Source organism: Falco biarmicus, chromosome 13, assembly GCF_023638135.1.
Source record: "Falco biarmicus isolate bFalBia1 chromosome 13, bFalBia1.pri, whole genome shotgun sequence".
NCBI lineage: Eukaryota > Metazoa > Chordata > Aves > Falconiformes > Falconidae > Falco > Falco biarmicus.
Genome location: NC_079300.1, coordinates 5,976,682 through 5,995,210, shown reverse-complemented (window position 1 = coordinate 5,995,210; position 18,529 = coordinate 5,976,682). Strand labels below are relative to the sequence as shown.

The window sequence follows — 18,529 nt, the reverse complement described above, 5'->3', positions numbered from 1 at the left end:
GAGACATTAAATTGAAATGATATAACAAGATTTAAAAGATATATATACCTTTTTTATAAATACAATTAAAATACTAATTGTAGAACTTGTTGAAATCTTAAGGGAAGAAAACAGATCAAAGATCTGCTTGGCACAGTAATGGAAGCTTAGGAAGAAAGGTAAGTAACGGGAAATACACACACTAAGCTTTCTATACTCTCTTACGTCTCTTGCTTCAGGAATCTTTGTGGACTTCCTGAACAAGAAATCGCACAATTTCCTTTTTAACACTGAAATTTGTGAAAGGGACATCTACTACCTAGGCCCTTTGCAATGCATTTATATCTACTACTATCATTGCTGCCAAATATAAAGCTCCAAAACTGAACATAATTCAAGACTGCAAGTATATCATTAGTAGTAAATAGTTATAAACAATAATAAATTTGGAAGACTCAAGCTATTCTTCAAGACTGATAAAAAGACTTCAAAATGTGGAAGGCAGGGTATTTCATTTGCTTGGTGTGATGTTTTCTGCCTTTCCTTTGAAGGGTTTATTTACTTTTTCAGACAGGATGCTGAATTAAGACTGATATGTCTAAAGAAGTTTTATACTTTCTAAACAACTCAAGAAGTAAGAGACGAGGTGAAAGTTATATGGTAGCATTGAAAAATTAAATTTACCATAATCCTCTCCCCGGAGAATTTCAGGTGCAATATAGTTTGGAGTCCCACAGAATGTGCTGGTTGTGTCACCAGGCCTCAGACCCTCCTTTTAAGAAAAGATGGCAAGAAAATACAGTTAGCCAAAGAGCCCACACCCACACTCCCACTCTGCTGAGAACTTCATTTTGAATTAAGTGTCCTGAATAAACTGCTTTTGTTTCAGTAAAACTATACTTAAATCTGTGTGTAAAGGAATATAAAACACTACTTGCTTCAGCAGAAACAGAAGTAGGTTGCATCTACAGTCTCAAGAGGATGGCATACACCTATTGATGACATCTTTCTAAGTTTTTAGTTAGTAAGCGCCACCACACCTCCAACGATAGGCAAGTGGGAACGGTGGAACAGCTTCCGTGACTGAGGCGTTGCAATGGACAGACAAAAGCTTTTCAGAGAAAAGCACAGAATGCAGAAAGGGGAAGGTTACCCAAAGAAGTTGTGCAGTCTTCATCCTTGGAAGTTTTCAAGACCAAACTGAATAAAGCCCTTAGTAACCTGTCCTGATCTTACAGCTTACCTTGCTTTGAGCAGGAGGGTGTGTTAGACTTCCTGAGGCCCTTTCCAACCTGTATTATTTTATGCTTTTCAATTGCTTAGCCAAAATTATAGCATTTTAAAATAGTTCTAATACATCAGCATAATGGCAATTCCACGGCAAAGTCAAACCTGTGCTCCAGTGTCTTTGTAGTGACAGAAGTTTTTCTACAGAAAATGGGCAGTGTCATAGAATCCAAGTGGGACGAAGTGTGTCTGATGCATTTCAACTTCTTGCTTTTTTGGAAATCAAGCTATTTTGTCTATTTCAGCCTAACCCTCCCAATCAAGTTGATCCAGCAGCTTTACAAAATCATAAACAGATACACATATATGTGTAGTCTGTGCACTTTGGCATATTTCTTTTCTCCGTTTGTAAAAGTGAAGTGAGTATACAGCCTATCTGTACTGTATGTAAATCCATACCTTGAAATTTCACTTTTTTAAAGCTCTGCATCTTTTAATTTATGACAAATTTCTTAATTAATGATTTTACTGGTTAGCAAAAAACTAGAGCTTACCTTGCACATGCCATAATCTGTGAGTTTAATATGCCCTTCAGAATCTAGCAGCACATTATCCAGTTTTAAATCTCTGTAGATTATCCCTCGCTCATGTAAATAGTTCAATGCTAGACTGATTTCAGCGGAGTAAAACCTAGCATAGAAAGAGGTATTGATTACTCAAGTAATCAAAATGCAAACCACAATAACATAGTCTCAGTAGTATGATACTTTTCTAAATGTAAGTCTGCATATTCTATTAGTTTTCCTCAGAGAAGTGGATAAATTGTTTAAAATCATACAAATGTTTCTATCCACAGTCACTTCCAAAATATTTTTAATTAATATTAATGACTACTGCCATCATCCCTTTCATCTCACCATCTGAGATGAAGCATATGCACCAAGAACTCAGCATTTGCCTGGACAGCTGGTAGCAGTGGTTGCAAGAGAAACAAACTGATATCATTAGACATTGTAAAAAATACCACGAAAGTGTTTTTCTAGAAAAAAAAATTCAGAATCAGGCTCAAGTCATCTAGGGTAATGCTAATGCAAACAATGCCGAAGTGCTCTCTATTACAGTTCCTCCTTGAAACAAATATACAGTAGCTTGCAGCATTAAAATGAGGATGTGGTTTCACATTCTTTAAATCCTTAACATCTGGAGAGGATTTGCTAGCTCATCATCATAATCTCTGCACTACTGCACTGTGTCAGAAAACTAACTGTTCTGATGCAAGAAATCTGAAATTAGACACATACCTGGCATGCTCCTCTGGCAGCTTTCTCTGCCTCTGCATATGAAACATTAGATCTCCTCCATTCACGTACTCTATAACAAAGAATAACCTGAAACACACAGGGGTTTGTTACAAATGAGTGTATACAAGGCTTACAGACATTTGAGATGTTACAGATCTGTTATCAAACAATGTCAATTCAACTCCCATCTCTCTGGTAATCTGGCTGGTTTCACCATTTCTCTCCCTTTGAATAAATTCCCAAAGTTAAAAATCAATACACGAAGTTTCTCTAGATAATTCCTTCACTGCTAAAAGAAAAATGCTTCCCACATTCCTAATCCATTACAGCTACTGCTTGTACTTTACATATGTGACTATATAAATAGATTCACATCAATTTATGTGCACAAACCAGAAAAAAAAAATTCCGCCCCTCATTTTCCTTCCTGATCTCTTTTAATCTCCTTTATTCGTGGTTGATACTATCAGTATATTACAAATACTCTTTCTTCTCACTTTCCTCCGCTAGACTGTCACCTTTTCAAACAGCAAGAACATTGCTGAAATATACAATAACTATATTTTATATATACACTGAAAATTATTATTGCATAGAACAGTAGTTTGTGTACTGCAATCTCTTCTATATATAAACATGCAAGGAAATTTATCATTTTAATCTCTATTACTCCGTTCTCCTTTTTAAAATTCAGATACTCTTTTCCAAGTCTTGCTTAAGGACTCATCTTCAGAGAGTCCACGTTTGAGATTGGAAGTACAAAAAATGAGGAAACTAATTTTTTACTCCCTAAACCCTTTTTTCCTCCCATTCTCGGTTCCGTCTTCCACTTCATATTCTTAAGCCTTTTCTTTCTGCTAGCTGCACCAATTCCTGTGCAGAATCCTTACCATCATACCTGCCAGTACCTTACATTCTTTTGCACCTTCTCAACCTGAAAAACTTATGATGATGAATACAGCCTTTTGCTCATAAAATGCTACAATGATTTACTTACAGTACATGGACTTTCGCTACCTACCTAACACTTAATACTTTAAATAGATCTTTAAGGTGCCCAACAGTACTAAGTATTTTTTGAGCAAGAGTATCGTCTTCTTATCTTATGACCTTTACCTGCTCTCTGTCTGGAAGCAAGAGTGTAGTCCAACAAGAAAGGGATGATTTGAAGCCTGTTCAAAGACGTGTTTCTCTGTCTGAACCCAATCAATATCCTATTTATTTAAGAAAAGGGACATTCAGAAAAGGACTGCTGCACTTAAGACAAGTATTATTGACAGTTAGCAGAAAGATATTCAATTGTTTTGCTGTTCTCATTTTAATTGCAAGAAACTAGATATTATATAGCTCTCCAATGCGAAGTAATACAATTCAGCATACTCATTTTTTCCTGTCTTGAGTGTCCTGTACTTCTAGCCTCATCAGGTAACTAACTACATCTGGGAATGAAAAAACATTCATCTATATAAGATAAATAGGTGCAGGCAAGTGTAAAGTAGCATCACAAAATACAGAAGAAATCAACAGTAGACCAAGAAATAAATGCAAAAGCTCTTGGATGGCAAACCACAGTCACTCAAGCCTTTTCAGAGTACCCTAAACAAACACAAGGGAAGTCTTCAGCAACAGGAGGGGTTTAGGAGGTTTATACTGCAATTTCTGACAAGTTTCCGCTAATCACAATACAAGCTACAAAAATTAAGACAGAGGTCCAATTTAAAGAGTAATTAAAATAACATTGTGCGTTCTCCTTCGTGACAAAAAAACCAAACTTGAACATATGAAAACCAGACCCCACCCTTTTATTTTCCAGCCCAGCAAGTCAACATAATAGGAGAAATATGGAATACTGCTTAAAAATAATGAAGCAAGTCAGGATTAACAACTTGAATTTTGCAGGAGCACTGATGAAGACAGTGCTGACTACAAAAGGAGACACTGACAACAGAGGCAAAGAGGCTCACGACAGAAACCACTAGCACAGGAGGGTGGCTGTGAGCTATCTGTCAACGAAGACCTCAATATCAGTTATCTGTCTTGTGAACCTTCTATAGCATAGTTCGTATAAGAAACCACATGTACAATTTTCAATTAGTGTTGCAAACCCAGAAGCCTGGCTTCCACCTTGTAGTAGATATTGAAAGCCCTTTGGAAGAGTTGCCTGATTTATTGATAAAAAGCTTGCCTACCTCATCATCATTGACGAGCTCCTTCTTCACCACTTTCATTGCATAAATGCGTTCAGTTTTCTTCAATCGAACAAGCAGTACTTTTGCATAACTGCCTCTTCCTATAACCCTGAGCAAATCAAAATCCTGAAGACCCAGACTGGAGGAAGCTTTGCCACTTTCTCTAATGCTCATTGCCTATTGATAAAGATACTTTGAAATCAGTAAGCAGGCTTGCCCATTTTAACAACTGCAAAAGTTAGAATTTCAAAGAGAACAGCAAAATTAATATAAACAAGTCATTCAATTAACATTTGTTATTCTTAAAACTGCACTGTCCTGGAAAGGAATGTGAGGCTAAAGGAAGGAGGCAGAGGAGACTCGGCAGAGAAGAAACAAACAAAGTTGGAGGAGTTTGGAATACTTTCTAAATCAAAGCACATCTCAACTCAAGGTTCAAAATAAAACAGCTTGCAAGCCATAGATGCATACACACAAGCAAACAACCCAAATGTGTACTAGTTTTCAGTTTGTGACAAATTAAATTACTGAAATCTTGAAATTGAGAGAGATAGGCTTTAAGATCTCTGAACACAGTATCATGGTTAAGATACCTTACCTCCTTTTCTTCACCAACATGGTCCAAGCTCTCATGACTTGAGGGATTGTATGGAATCACTAGAGGTACAAGAAAAATTATTAGACAAATGCAACAAAACAGTATTTTCTTTGGCCTTAAAATTTCTACATATAAGAGCTCAATCAGAGACACACAATTTAAATGCATCTATTGCAAGTATTCAAACTGCTGCGGTTTTTTGGTGTTTTGGCGATCTTTGTTTGTGGTTCTATTTTTTTTAAGCCATCAGAACCATTCCTTTGCAATACTAGAGTAATAATCAGTTATGGGTAATATAAAACCCTGTAATTACATTTGGAGATCTCTTCAGATTCCACACACAGGGAATCTTGTAAAGAACAGAGGTTGGTTTGGTTTTTAAACTGATCATTGTCTATATCCAAATTCAAATGTTAGGACCATCAGTCCAATTGCTACAAAAACAGACTTGTTTGGCTACTGATCCAGTAGAAGCCTTGCTAATTCTGTTAAGGGTTTTGTTTTGTTTGTTTGATCAGGGCATTTAAAGTACACAGCTTACTGATGGAAAAATGTAACTGAGACAGCCTAAATCCTTCCTTTTTAGGCAAGTTCCTTAAACTCGTAAGACATGGAAAATTGAGGCATTTGTATATCCCCCTTAGCAGTAAGAAGCTGTCTTATTTTTCTTTTCTATGGAAAAAAGTAAGGAAGTGGTTTAAAAATAATTACTTCAAGTTATTCCTTTTCATTTGAAAAGCTAAGGTTCATGTTTCAGCAACTTACAGTCATTGAAAAACAAAAATTACTGATCTTACCAGATTCTACACTATCTGGATGCACTGATGATGGATCCATAGGCATTATTGGTTCCTGCAAACATGCACAGGATTTTTGTAATAGACTGTCCAAATGTGAGAGGCATTATTTAAAAGATAATAAATGAAATGTATGATCCCTGAGGATTATAATCTAGCTACTTTCTAACAAGATTAATTAACATAGTTACTGCTGTAATCCATACAAAATAAAATAAACTAGATATTTTCTAGAATTATGACACATTTCCATAAGCTGTTGAAATGACAACTTAGTACAACAAAGTATAGCCAATGAGAAATGAGACAGAAAAGCTCAAGTAGTTCAGCAGTACATACATTAGTCAAATGAATTCACAAAATGCAGACTTGTAGCTGTCTGCTTTTAATATTAAACTAGGAGCAGTAATCATCTATATTTTTCTGGGGACTTAAGAACTAAAGATGATTTAATTTCTTGGGAGAAAATAAGAACTTCTGCATTTCATCTTCCTTTTCTTAAAATGGGAAACAGTCTGATGATCTATCAGATATTTAGAGAATTTATTTTACCTGTACTTCACTTTGAAGATGTAAAGTAGTGTCTGTGTATATATATACATGCTATGTAACAACACAGTGAAGGATAAATATCACTCGTATTGGACACAGAAAAAAATACCAGAAACAAAAATTAAGACCACTGCCTTCCCACTAAACTGCGATTCTGCTAAGTAAATCTCAAACATTCTTGCAACATGTCACAGTAACCATAAAGAATGATGTTTCATCTGCTGTGATTATTTGCAGACTGTAGTTTGAAAACCATTAGTATAAAACAGGGCAGGGTTGATTTGTTGGTTGGTTGCTGTTTTTCAAGACAACTTTTCAGGTAAGTTTTACTTACTGGTTGTAGTGGATGACGGCCACATTCATCACTGACAAGTTTGTGACACTTCTTGTGAACAAGGAGTTTGCAATTGATGCATTTATATCCCTGGCGACCCAGGCCCCATATTCGGTCAGTGCAGATGGCACAATGAGCTCTCTAGAACGACAAATCAACAAAATCCATCAAAATGCAAAACTAAAAACTATTCAGCCACATTTTCATTAACAAAAACCATACAACAGGAGATCAGAGAGATCCCTGCCAAACTTGCCACTATACCAAGAGTGTCTACCTGAAAACTTTAAGAACACACAGGCAGATACAATACAGAGGAGCTCAAAAACTACAACGGAGCAATAAGCAGCAACTGCTGTACAGGAAGTATGAATCTACAAGGAGAGGTGCAGGCACAGCCAGCCTCTTCTGCTGCACACAGACCCAGGGAGGCATGAGCCAGCTCCAGGTCAAAACCACTGCAGCTGAATCAGCAGGCTGCTGTCACCAAGCTAATTTGCTACCTATCTTGTCACCTCTCTGCATAATGGGTCCTTATGTTTGCATAAAGGCAGGCAGGACAGCAAAAGCTTCAACACATTAAACTACCAGATAACAAGAAACGGGGAGACCACCACTCACTGAAGGACATTCACAAAATAACTCAAAAGATCCATGAAAATAGGGTGCCTATGAAAGCAAGAGTGGAAAGTGATTGAACTATGGTGCCTTGACAGCGTTTGACCAGGAAGAGGTCAAAAAAACCCAAACCACAACCCCCCAAAAAACCCCCAGCAGACATTAGACATGAAGGATGTTCAAGATGAAGTTTAGTGGAGACACTCTCAAGCATTAAGCACACAATACACTAAGCTTAGAAAAGAAGGAAAAATCATTGAAGCTGTCAAGGAACCTGGCTTATTCAAATACTCTGGGTTTGATTTTTGCCGCTGCTTTTTCTAAATACAGCAGATAGCTTTCTTGGTCCTTAGCTAATTATACTTGACCATTGCTTCTTGAAAATGTTACAAATTGCTTGTTATTTTTAGTTGATTACACGCCATCATAAGCAGGCTGTTTGGAGTTAACATTTCAGGTTTCTTGTTTAAAAGTCACGACAGAAAAATCTGTGCATCGTAAGTGAATTCAGACCTTTTAATTCCCAGAACTTAAAGAACTTGAAATGTATTTTCAGCTTGCAGTCATCTAATGCCAGTGTCCAAGTTTGCCCTCTGGGAAGATTTTAAAGGAACACGGGAGCTTTTACGTAATTGATATCATGGTTTAAGAGTATATGTAAAGTGAATTGCAACCAATTTTTTTTTTCCCTATTTTAAATTCCTGATAATTTAATCATTATTAAGTTTCCTCAAACTACAGGATTATCAAAAGTCTACCAAGTATAGACAAACAACAAAAATGAGAATAAAACTACCTTATAACTTTTCAATGCAGTGACATGGTAATTACGGAAGTAAGACATCCCTGTATCATGGTTTTAAGCACCCAACAAGAGTCTCACCCTGTTAAATCGTTTGGCTTGGAAAGTGTGACCATTTGCACAATAGAGCTTTCGCCACCGGCGGGCGCCTCGGCGATAAATGGATTCTAAGAGGAAAAACATATGATTATATCCATAAAAATATAAACACAGAACTACAACATCTTCTCATGGAGGTTTCTGTGCAGAGTGATTTGCAGAGTAAAGTTTCACTCCTACACCTTACAGAAACAGAGTAATGTTCCGAGTATCTTTTTCATTTTTTAAGTTTTGGAGAAAATTTGAAATAGAGTATCCTGATCCACTCAAAGTTAATTCTGCTTTTCCAAAGTTAAAAGGAACAGTGAGTCAAGAGAAGGAAAACCGCCCAAACAATAGAAACAATAATGTGCAAATTATGCACCTACTGTACCTACACTTAGGGAGGAGCTGTGGAGAAAAGTAAGGAGGAAAGGAGGTAAATTTCAGGAGCATGCCCCTAAGATTGTTTGCACAAATCCTCCAGTGTTTTTAGATCCACAGCTGCCACTGTTTGGTTTTTTAAATTTTTTTTCTTTTTTATTCCTAGAGGCATGTCAGGAACCAAAATTGAAAACTAGAATATACAGAACTATACTGAGTTCCAAATCTATTTCTGATTCAGTCCACAACCTCATTTTTTTCAGAAAAGCAGCACTACCCACACTGCTAAAGTATGGGTAAAGTAACTTTTAAGCATGCACATCTACATTTGTCAGATGTGGCTATCTAACTGACAGATGTGCATGTGCGTAACATACACATGCTCTTTCATAAAACTAAGACAGAGGGAAAATTACCTCTTTAATACCCAGTACATGAGCTAACATAACTTAGAGGTTTTTGTAGAATACTCCTGATAGTACCTAAACATCAATTTAAAATGAGTTAACCACAGACCTCTAATTGGTAATATCAGTCATTACCATTGGTTACTAGCCTTTGTTCACATTAGCCAGCCAGCAATCTGGCAACTACCAAAAAGATGGAAATAGGATAAAAAACTGTCATGATAGAAGAGGCAAAAGCAAGGAAAGCAGAGTGACATGAATAGTTAACAGGAATGTGAAATGCTTATTAACAATGATTCAGAAGTGACAAACAACATTTCAGTTTGGCAAGACTTTCTATTCCTTTTAAGTATTTAATTTGTACATATTTGCATTATTATCTGTAAATGTAGGATGTCAAACCATAGAATATAAAAATCTTCCAAAACAGGAAATATGAATTCCTAATTGTCTGTACTTCTTAACTGAAATGCCTACTTACTATCTTCTCCTGGACAAGGCATGCCAGGCCGTTCCGGTACACAAGGAAATACTGCAAGAAAGACATTAACTTCTGATTAATTTTTATTATTTCAGCCAGAAAACAAAACTTTGGGTTAAAGACAACACTTCCAAAACACATTCAACCATTTAGGAAGACAGCGCAGACTGCATTTTAATAAAACCTTGCGCAAGAGCAGGTGAGCTGAGAAGCTGTCACAAAACCCTTTTGCTGGCAGTGATATACATGAGAAATACAAGCAAAATGCAGAATAAACGAAGTTATTTCCTAAAGAAAGTAATGATTCTGGTTTCTCATGCGACCAATCATCACAGTCAGTATTCAGAAATGTTTACTATAAACGTCTTCGATTACAGTGTCCTAACAGCTACGTATGATCTACATTAGCCATGTTTTTCTGTTTATGTAGCTTCAGTAACTGTCAGAGAGAAGTGTAGCTGGGGAGAGATACCCCTGGTGCTGGTTTAATCAGAAGCTTATCAAACACAAAAATAAACAGAGAAAGGGCAGATCAAAAAGCATACCAAAGTAATACATAAAGAAGCTGCAAAAGATACATAGAAACAATTACATTCTTCTTCCACTTTTGAGTTAAAAGTCTTTGTGGGAAGCTGAAAAGCTCTCTCTTCCAAATGAGCTGATCACAAACTAGATTTTTTGCATCCTTTTAGAGAAGGACCATGCTAAGACACTGTAGTGCAACACACCTGCTAACACTCTTTACAATGATCCCCTGCTTTTCTGCTACAACCTCTGTTAACCAGAAATCTATCTTCTGCTTGTAAAAAGTTACAGTAAGAAAAACATACTGCAGAAGCAACCAAAGTAAGCATATAACCCTAAAAAAATAAAAATTTGGACAATTACATATCAAACAGGGGCACAATATTATTAGGTTCAAAACTGGTCTAGAGTACTTCATTTTAGAAAAGTCAAACTTTTGACTGATCTGGCATCACAAATGGAGCTCATCAACTTTTTTCCTAATATAGATGCAGCTCTAAAGCACTAATCAATGGCAAAGTGTAGGATGCTATACTATATCTCTTCCACCATTCGTTGCCAGCAAGTACATGAAGGCATTTGGAATGCAAGAGTGAAAGAGATAGGGGCTGTCTTTCATCAATAAACTAGCAGCAAAATATTTTTCCCTCCCTTAATTTAATAAAGAACATCCGACAAAATGCTGACAGCTAAAAAGCACGGTACGTGGTCTTTAGCATCCTCTCAAGAGGATGCCACAACGAGCTTTAATTGAATTTAATCTGTGCAAATGACACAGATAAAGCAAGGTAAAAATTCCACTTATTTACAGGTACAAACATGAGAAGCAATACAGTCAATTTTACCATACCATGAATCAGTAGCTCTGAATCCTTGTTTAGTTCATACAACCGAAAGGCCTCTTCTAACTCCAGCTGAGAAGAAACTGTACATGGATCTCCTGTTGAAAGAAAAAAGAACAATACAAAACTCAATCCATTTAGTTCTGTCCATTCAACAGTTCCCTCACAGTCAGTGTTAAGGTAATTATTGCAGCAAAACAGAACAATTTTCTCAGGTGTGGTAATATTTATTTTTAATAATTCAGAAAGTACATCTGAAAATACAGTCATATTGAATGCTTTCAGGGAAAATAAAATTATGAGATATTCCCAAGAGGCAAGCAGATCATACACACAAAACATCAATGGTTTGGTCTGTTACAAGCATGATTACACATTTCGGCATCCGAGGTGCAGGTTACCTTCCTGCACCTAAAATCCTTCTAAGATTTCATTTCATGGATTTTTAATTAGAAATGAGTCAATTCTATTTTCACAGCTGCTTCAACATTGCCGAGACTTTAACCAGGAGGTGCAAAAGCAGAAAGACCTTTAGTCTTTCCTCAAACCTCAATCAAGACACTTGACAAATCATGTAACCTAAGTGAAAACACCCAATGTTTCTGATTTTTAACTACTACTATCATGCTCACAGGACTATTTGAAGTAAAATCCCTTAAAGAAGGGGCACCAAGGCAGGAAAAAGGTGTGGGTTGGTTGTTTTTTAACTTTTCTTTTTGCAAAACAATCGCAGCTTTTGTTGACCACTGAAGATGGAACAGATTACAATACAAGCATTTGGCTTGTATTTTAAAGCTTCTCTGACAAGACTGTTGGATTGCTTTAACAAATCTGTGTTTCAGAGGTAACAGTTTAAGACTAAGGTCTCTTTGTAGATCTCTACTTTGTTTCTAAAAAAGTAACATATATCCACAAAGATATTTCACAATCAACACTTAATAACATCAAACCAATTTTGACGTACAGGTTGGTTTAAAACCTATGCAAAAGGGGTGGGTGAGGAACAAAGGAGATCAAGCTAGAGATCTGCTGTATTCAGAAACGGGAGCAAGAAGAACCTTAGCTTCTAGCCTTGGTTCATACTCCTTCGGACACACAGCCTGTACTTTACCTATTTCTCAAGATTCATCTAAAGACTTCATCTGATATTTTAATTGATCACCCGTGTCTGTCTGGAAGCTGCTATAATGACTGAAAAGAACAGCTATGCAACCAAAGGTTTTCTCCAGTGGTTTGAAAGTTAACTAGCCACAGGCTACTATTTCCTTCTTGTTTCGTACTACAAGATCTCAAAATTAGTACAGGTGCTGCTAAGGCTTTTCAGCAAAACCACGCACCTAGCTGACATGGAGATATTTAAAACTCATCCTACAGAAGTTTTTCCAGTTAGTTTTGCTTCTCATGTATCCATTTCCTTCTATTGCTAAAATCTAAGTAATAGATGTAAACCGTCCATTTGTGGCATTCTGTCTTTATACTTTTCTGCATGTCATAATCCTCAAAACAAGCCTCTCAAGCCAGTTGTAGTCACTTTTCACCACACCGCCTCACCCCTACAATTAGCCTATCTGGACATCAAACTGCCTACCCACTGTGCGAAATTACACAGTGCAGAGCACAGGGGGAGAAGAATGAACAACTATATTTATTCAAACTCATGATGAGAATCAACAAACCAGTTTTTCTTCATTTGTTTCTGACACCTGTGCAAATAGTTGTGTGTTCCTTTTTGGCCAAAGAAAAGGAAGCTCTCAAGAACATACACCATGCTTCAAACTAGGAGCAGCAAGTTTATAGACATACTCTTTCAACAAGTTCAGAGTAGTAAAATTTTGCAGCCAAAGACATTTGGGTAAGTGTCATAGGAAAATATTTACTTTTGAGTTATAAAGCAAGAAACTATGGACTGAACACAAACATATGGCTAGTATCCATCCTACAGGACATTTCAGAAGACAGAGGTAGGGCAAACTGACCGCATACAGATGAAATAGAAATCTGTCTAAAATCAAATCAAGTTAATTCTATTTTCTAGTTTCATCTGTGCATTTAAGTGGTACCACTCAACTAAATTAGGTCTGCCTTTGTGTTACCTCTGTGAAACAGAAGTAGTTATACACAATGCTCTGCATCTTGCAAAGGCTAAAAAGACATTTAGTATATGACCTTAGTGGCTAGGTAAATCCAGTTTAGTCACACATCGGATCAAGCAGTTTAGTCAGTGAAGAGTTGGCCTAGGCACCATATCTTTCTTGTCTTATACTACGAGAAGAACAGGTAGTAGTATAACAAGTACCAGTCCACAGTACACACATTTCCTCATGCTGCTGTTGAAGCGTGAACTTCAGTTTTCATGAAGAGGATGCAATACAAGAATTTTCCAAGAAAGCAAATTATGAGCTTCCAGAAAGCATACCAAGTGAAAACACTAAACAGTGGTGGAGAGAAAGGAAGAGAGGAGGCAGGGTTCTGGGCAAGGAGCCATGCATTGTAGATGAAAGAATTACTCATAATAAAGACAGGGTTGGTGTTTGTTTGGTTTTTTTTTTAAATACACTCCTCATCACCAGATTTTTTCTCCACTGATGTTAAACTGGAAATCAGTGATTAAAGCAAACACAGATTCCTTGTGAAAATTGAATCTTACGTGAATAAATGACAGTAATTTAGCTGAACTGAAGCATTCCTTTCTTTAAAAACCTATCTCTAATTAAAGAGCAGAAATTGAGATGGAACAAACTGTTGCTTCAAGTAAATTACTGAATCTGCACAAATTTTCTACAAATGTTTTATTAAAACAAGGTATATACTTCTTACTATGACTGGCATTACAGAAACTTCCTCTTCGGCGAGAAATCTGTATCTTCCTCAAGATAAAACAAAACAGCCAGCTTACTACTAAGTAAGTGTTCAGCTCAAATGGCACCACTGCACAGATCAGTCATAAATGTTGTTCATTTCACTTTACTGCATCCGCCTGGTACAAACAACTTTGGAATGATGAACAGAATTAAGAGAAAAGAAAAAAAGAAAGAAAACCTGCTCTGATTTCCAAGACTGCAGAATCTCAATACACCTGCCCATACAGCCTTTCCAAAAATCACCTTTGGTCTATGTTTAGGTTTAAGCTCTGCATAAACTGGCAGTTGCCCAATTTTGGATGGGAAAGCTGTGAGAAGGGGAGGAAACAGTTCTATAAGCACCATTTGTGCTGATCACTGCATACAAATACTAATCACTGCCAACAAATCACTGCACATTATGGCCTTTCATGTACTGCATCAAGTACTTAGCATGCTAAAATAACACAACAGCTACTTCCCAGCTCAGATGTCTCTTTGGTGTAGCTCAAAACCTATGTGTAGAATACACCAATTTCACAAAGGAAATGAGAACTACAAATAACCTTTTCAAATCATTGTAACATATACATACAGCTCAACTGGACTACCTCTGTTTAGGAAAAGGGAGAACAGACTGAACTTTTTTTTTTTTCTTTCATCCAAGGTATACTTTAACATGGATAATGTAGGTGCTAGAGATGACAAGAGTTCTCAGCCAAAGTTGTTACTGCACTGATGAAAAGTTACAATACATCATTCAGACAAGTATTTTCTCTTAATATTAAGAAAAAGTTTTATTAGTAGTGATGTGTTAATAGACTTTAGGTTGCTAAAGTAACAGCTGATATAAACACCCAAAATACATTTTTGGTTACACATACAAGTATGTATTAAATTGTATCGATTTTTAGCTAAATACTGTAATTCGTATAATTTAAGGTTAGTTTAACTCTTTCAAAGATTTAAGACTTAAAGGGAACCATGGTTGTCCCCAGCAGTATAAGGGAATACTTTCTAGCCCTTTCTAAGAAAACCTAACACTGAATTCACATTTTGACAGTCACTGAGGGTTTATTTGGTTAAAAAGAAAACAGAAAAAAGAAGAAAAAAAAAAAAAAAGCGCTCTCCACACTAAGCAGCTTGAAACAACAAGTTTCCAGTAAAGTATACTTACAAAGGCATTGCATAACCGTCAATTTTGGAGGCAGATTTACTATTTCTGAAAGTATACCTATGAAGTATGTTTTATCTTATGAAGGCAAAGGGAAAGGAAAAGATGAAAGGGAGAGAAATGCTAGAAAGTTGAGCAACATTGATCAGCATTGATTTACCTTCTTCATCAATCCACTTCATGGTAAAAAGCTGTTCATTGTCGAAGGAGCACATGTCTCGAACTTCATTGCACAGTCCCTCAAATGAGATGGAAGGTTCAAAATATGTTATCATGATGTCCCTGAGCAAGAGAAAAATAAATCTGAGAAACTGTACCATAATATGTAGTACTTGATCATCAGCTCTAACACATTCCATATACCACTAATATAAAACATCCCTGCTGCAGCCCCCTAAAAAAAATTAAAGTCAAATAAAACACATAAGTTCCTTTCCTATAGCAAAGTTAGGCTCCAAGTGATTTTTATTGCCAACTACTTGACGTTTAATCTTCCAGCTATCTGCTTAAGGAAAACTAAGATTTAAATGCCCAAATAACTATGAAGTGAGTCGCAGCAGATAGTAACCACACACAGAAATGAGATATATTATACCAGTGGAAACCAAAAGATGAAATGCCTTTGCTACTTTAATAGCTATTTTGTTATTAGGCATCAAAATATTGTAAGAACGTACACATTTTCTCCAACTAAATTTTGATTGTGTAGATACGAAAAATTACTGAAGATGATTAAAGAGGTTTCCTAGTGGAAGGGATCCTAGTTGGGGGGAATGTTCCAAATAGTGAAAGTGGAGGTGGAGAGGGGGGAGTAAGAAAGAGAGAGGTGAGAGACCCCCATGAGGCTTCATTGCCACGAGGAGGAAAGGGGACAGAGAGGTATATACTTAGAATTAAAATTTACTACTTTAGTTTTATGCAGAATGGGTATTTCTGCTATAATTAAAAGTTAGTTAACCTGGTGTTTTAAATATGTTAACATGAAATGCTGACCAATTGTCTTGGTATTTGCTGGGCCTTAAAGGGGAATGGGTGACTCAGGGTTGCAGGCCTCTAAACAAAGGATTTCAGAGATACAGTTCAGAGGAAGGGGGAAGGCTGTTTACAACACTATTCTACAAACACCTCATGGTAAGCCCAACGTTCGTGCTATGAGACTAATCTTCCCATAAAGCCTTCAGCTCGTTGGGATTTGTTTCAGTTCCTGCCAGCCACCAGCAGTACTTGGTGGATGGAAAAAAATAATAGGAGCAACAGACAAAGTTTATATTTGGTCAAAATTCACATCAACATACCTACTACACTGAAGCATACATATACAGCAAGTTAAACATATTTAAAACATCTTGTGCATGGGCAGAGTGGTATCAAGGTGACTTAACGTAAAATACTGTAGTCACTGTCCCTGTACTGAACCACTTGCAGAAGCAGAAGAGAACACACACTATAAACATGCTTGCCTGAGGCTTCTTTAAGTTCAGCAGCATGAATAAAATACACTAGCAATTTCTAAGCACACTAGAAGAACAGCTAGCCTACTTCTGGATTTATGAGCATGATCACAGTTCCTGTAGTTAGGGGAAAGACTCCAGTAAACAGTTAGGATAGTGAAATGTTACCTCTTCCATAACGTGAATAAAGCAGTCAAAAAGCTGCTACATTATTTGGTTGAGGAATTGCTCCTCTTCTTTCCACGAGACAAAATGCAAAACAAGGCTGTATTTGGACCCCAGTATTTAGACACAGTACTGTACTTTGGGGCAAATGGGGCTTCTTTTGAAACCCCTGATTGCACCCATCCCACGAGGCAAACTGTGTTCTCTCTGATACAAAGGTCTCCCTTTGCATCCTCTCTCAAAACCCACAAACTTCAAACCCAATGCCAATGTTTGTCTCTGCGAAAGGAGGCAGATTTAACAGCACACTACTGTTACAGACACACAGGCATCAACTGAAGAGAAACCCACGAGGTATTAGAAGGCAAAGTCTCAACCTGTATTTCCTGTTTTTCAGGGAAGGAAATAAGGCACTGCTTACTTAGCGACTTCACTGATTTTGTGCTAAAGTTTACCATCACTTCATTAATTCACATTTTAGCGCAGATATATTTGGAATATTTTCTTAAACAAAATTAAGTTCTGAAGGGCACTGAGAAGTCAGAGATAAGTATTTCAACTACTGCAGTTTATTTTGTGATTGAACTAGTCAGTAATGGGAGAGTTTATGTTAAAAGAAGTGGCGTATACATGACTATTATTGTCAGACATGTGAGAAAGAGTAAGGTGACAGACCATAATCTCAAGAGACTACAATCACTGATGCTCTGTCAAAAACTAAAGATTAAAAAACCCAATAATTAGCAAAATCTGTTCAGCAGGTTTTTTAATTTGATGGTTCAAGTCCACTTAAAATGGGTTTGTCTGTACTACAGTGAACAGAAAAAGTCACAATGTTAAGATGTACTGAACATGAACAGTCCAGGAATCCCTCCATATGTATCAAGTAAAAGCTGGTACCAACTGGAAAAAAACCCTGCCACCCTCTTCCTACTTGTTGCTACCTTTAAGCAGCAAAATAGTTGCTCTTCAAATAAAAGGAAAGTTTAATTATTTTATAATTTAAGTTCTCTGAATAACTACTCTAATACCTCTAACGGGACTGTAGCCGACAGTTACTAAAGATATTCAGAATACCTTACTGTCTCTGTTTTAACACACACTAATCAGTCTTTCAGAGAACCCCAGCTAACAGCAGCATAAATATATATATATATGTGTGTATGCAAGTATGAACAAGGTTCCACAAGCAACATTTAGCACTTTTCCTCCAGAAGTAAAGCCAGCTTTACATGACACAGAAATGAAAGATTACAGGTCTTCCTAGAAGCTTTATTTTGCCATTTTAACTATAGTGATGACACTGGCATTTTCTCCTGGGACAGGTCTCACTTTCAGAGCAGTTCTATTACCACACCTTTGCATTATATTTTTCTATATGCATTATATATATATTAGATATGCATTTTCCACATTTCCTGCACCTAATACAGCACTGATGATGTCTTCGTTAGGAAAAAGCTGTATTCATTCAAACTAAGACAAAGCTAAATTCTACTGAGAAGAAACGCGGCATTCTAAACAAAAATTAGCAGGCCAAGTTAATGTGGACCATAGCCTGCTGACCTGCATGAAAATACACAAAATGCTTTCATTCACTAAGACGTGGGGAATAATTTCTCGACGACAGCCCTTTCCTTCTGATGAAGATAAGCTTATGCACTGCTTTTCTAAGTGTCTTTGTTACAAAGCTATTCTAAGACATAATATCCTTATTTGTCTCCTTATGACACATACAAGGAATTAGAAGAAAATCTGATTCAAGCACACCCTTTTCACCACCAC

General features: G+C 36.7%; 1 protein-coding gene across 3 annotated transcripts in view; it reads right to left on the bottom strand.

Annotated features, from left to right (window-relative positions):
- The window catches only part of PRKCI (protein kinase C iota), a 29,850-nt gene that overhangs the window by 6,110 nt on the left and 5,211 nt on the right, over nt 1–18,529 (bottom strand). For 2 of the 3 annotated variants that reach the window (XM_056359087.1, XM_056359085.1), the window contains 12 exons: nt 15,289–15,410; nt 11,123–11,212; nt 9,748–9,798; nt 8,479–8,564; nt 6,978–7,118; nt 6,092–6,146; nt 5,295–5,353; nt 4,697–4,873; nt 3,624–3,721; nt 2,508–2,594; nt 1,761–1,896; nt 664–751 (listed from right to left, as the gene is read on the bottom strand). In XM_056359087.1, coding sequence (XP_056215062.1) covers nt 664–751; nt 1,761–1,896; nt 2,508–2,594; nt 3,624–3,721; nt 4,697–4,873; nt 5,295–5,353; nt 6,092–6,146; nt 6,978–7,118; nt 8,479–8,564; nt 9,748–9,798; nt 11,123–11,212; nt 15,289–15,410 — 1,190 coding nt within the window. Of the gene's footprint in view, nt 1–663; nt 752–1,760; nt 1,897–2,507; nt 2,595–3,623; nt 3,722–4,696; nt 4,874–5,294; nt 5,354–6,091; nt 6,147–6,977; nt 7,119–8,478; nt 8,565–9,747; nt 9,799–11,122; nt 11,213–15,288; nt 15,411–18,529 lie in introns of those variants that run through there. The other variant, XM_056359088.1, reaches the window with a different exon arrangement.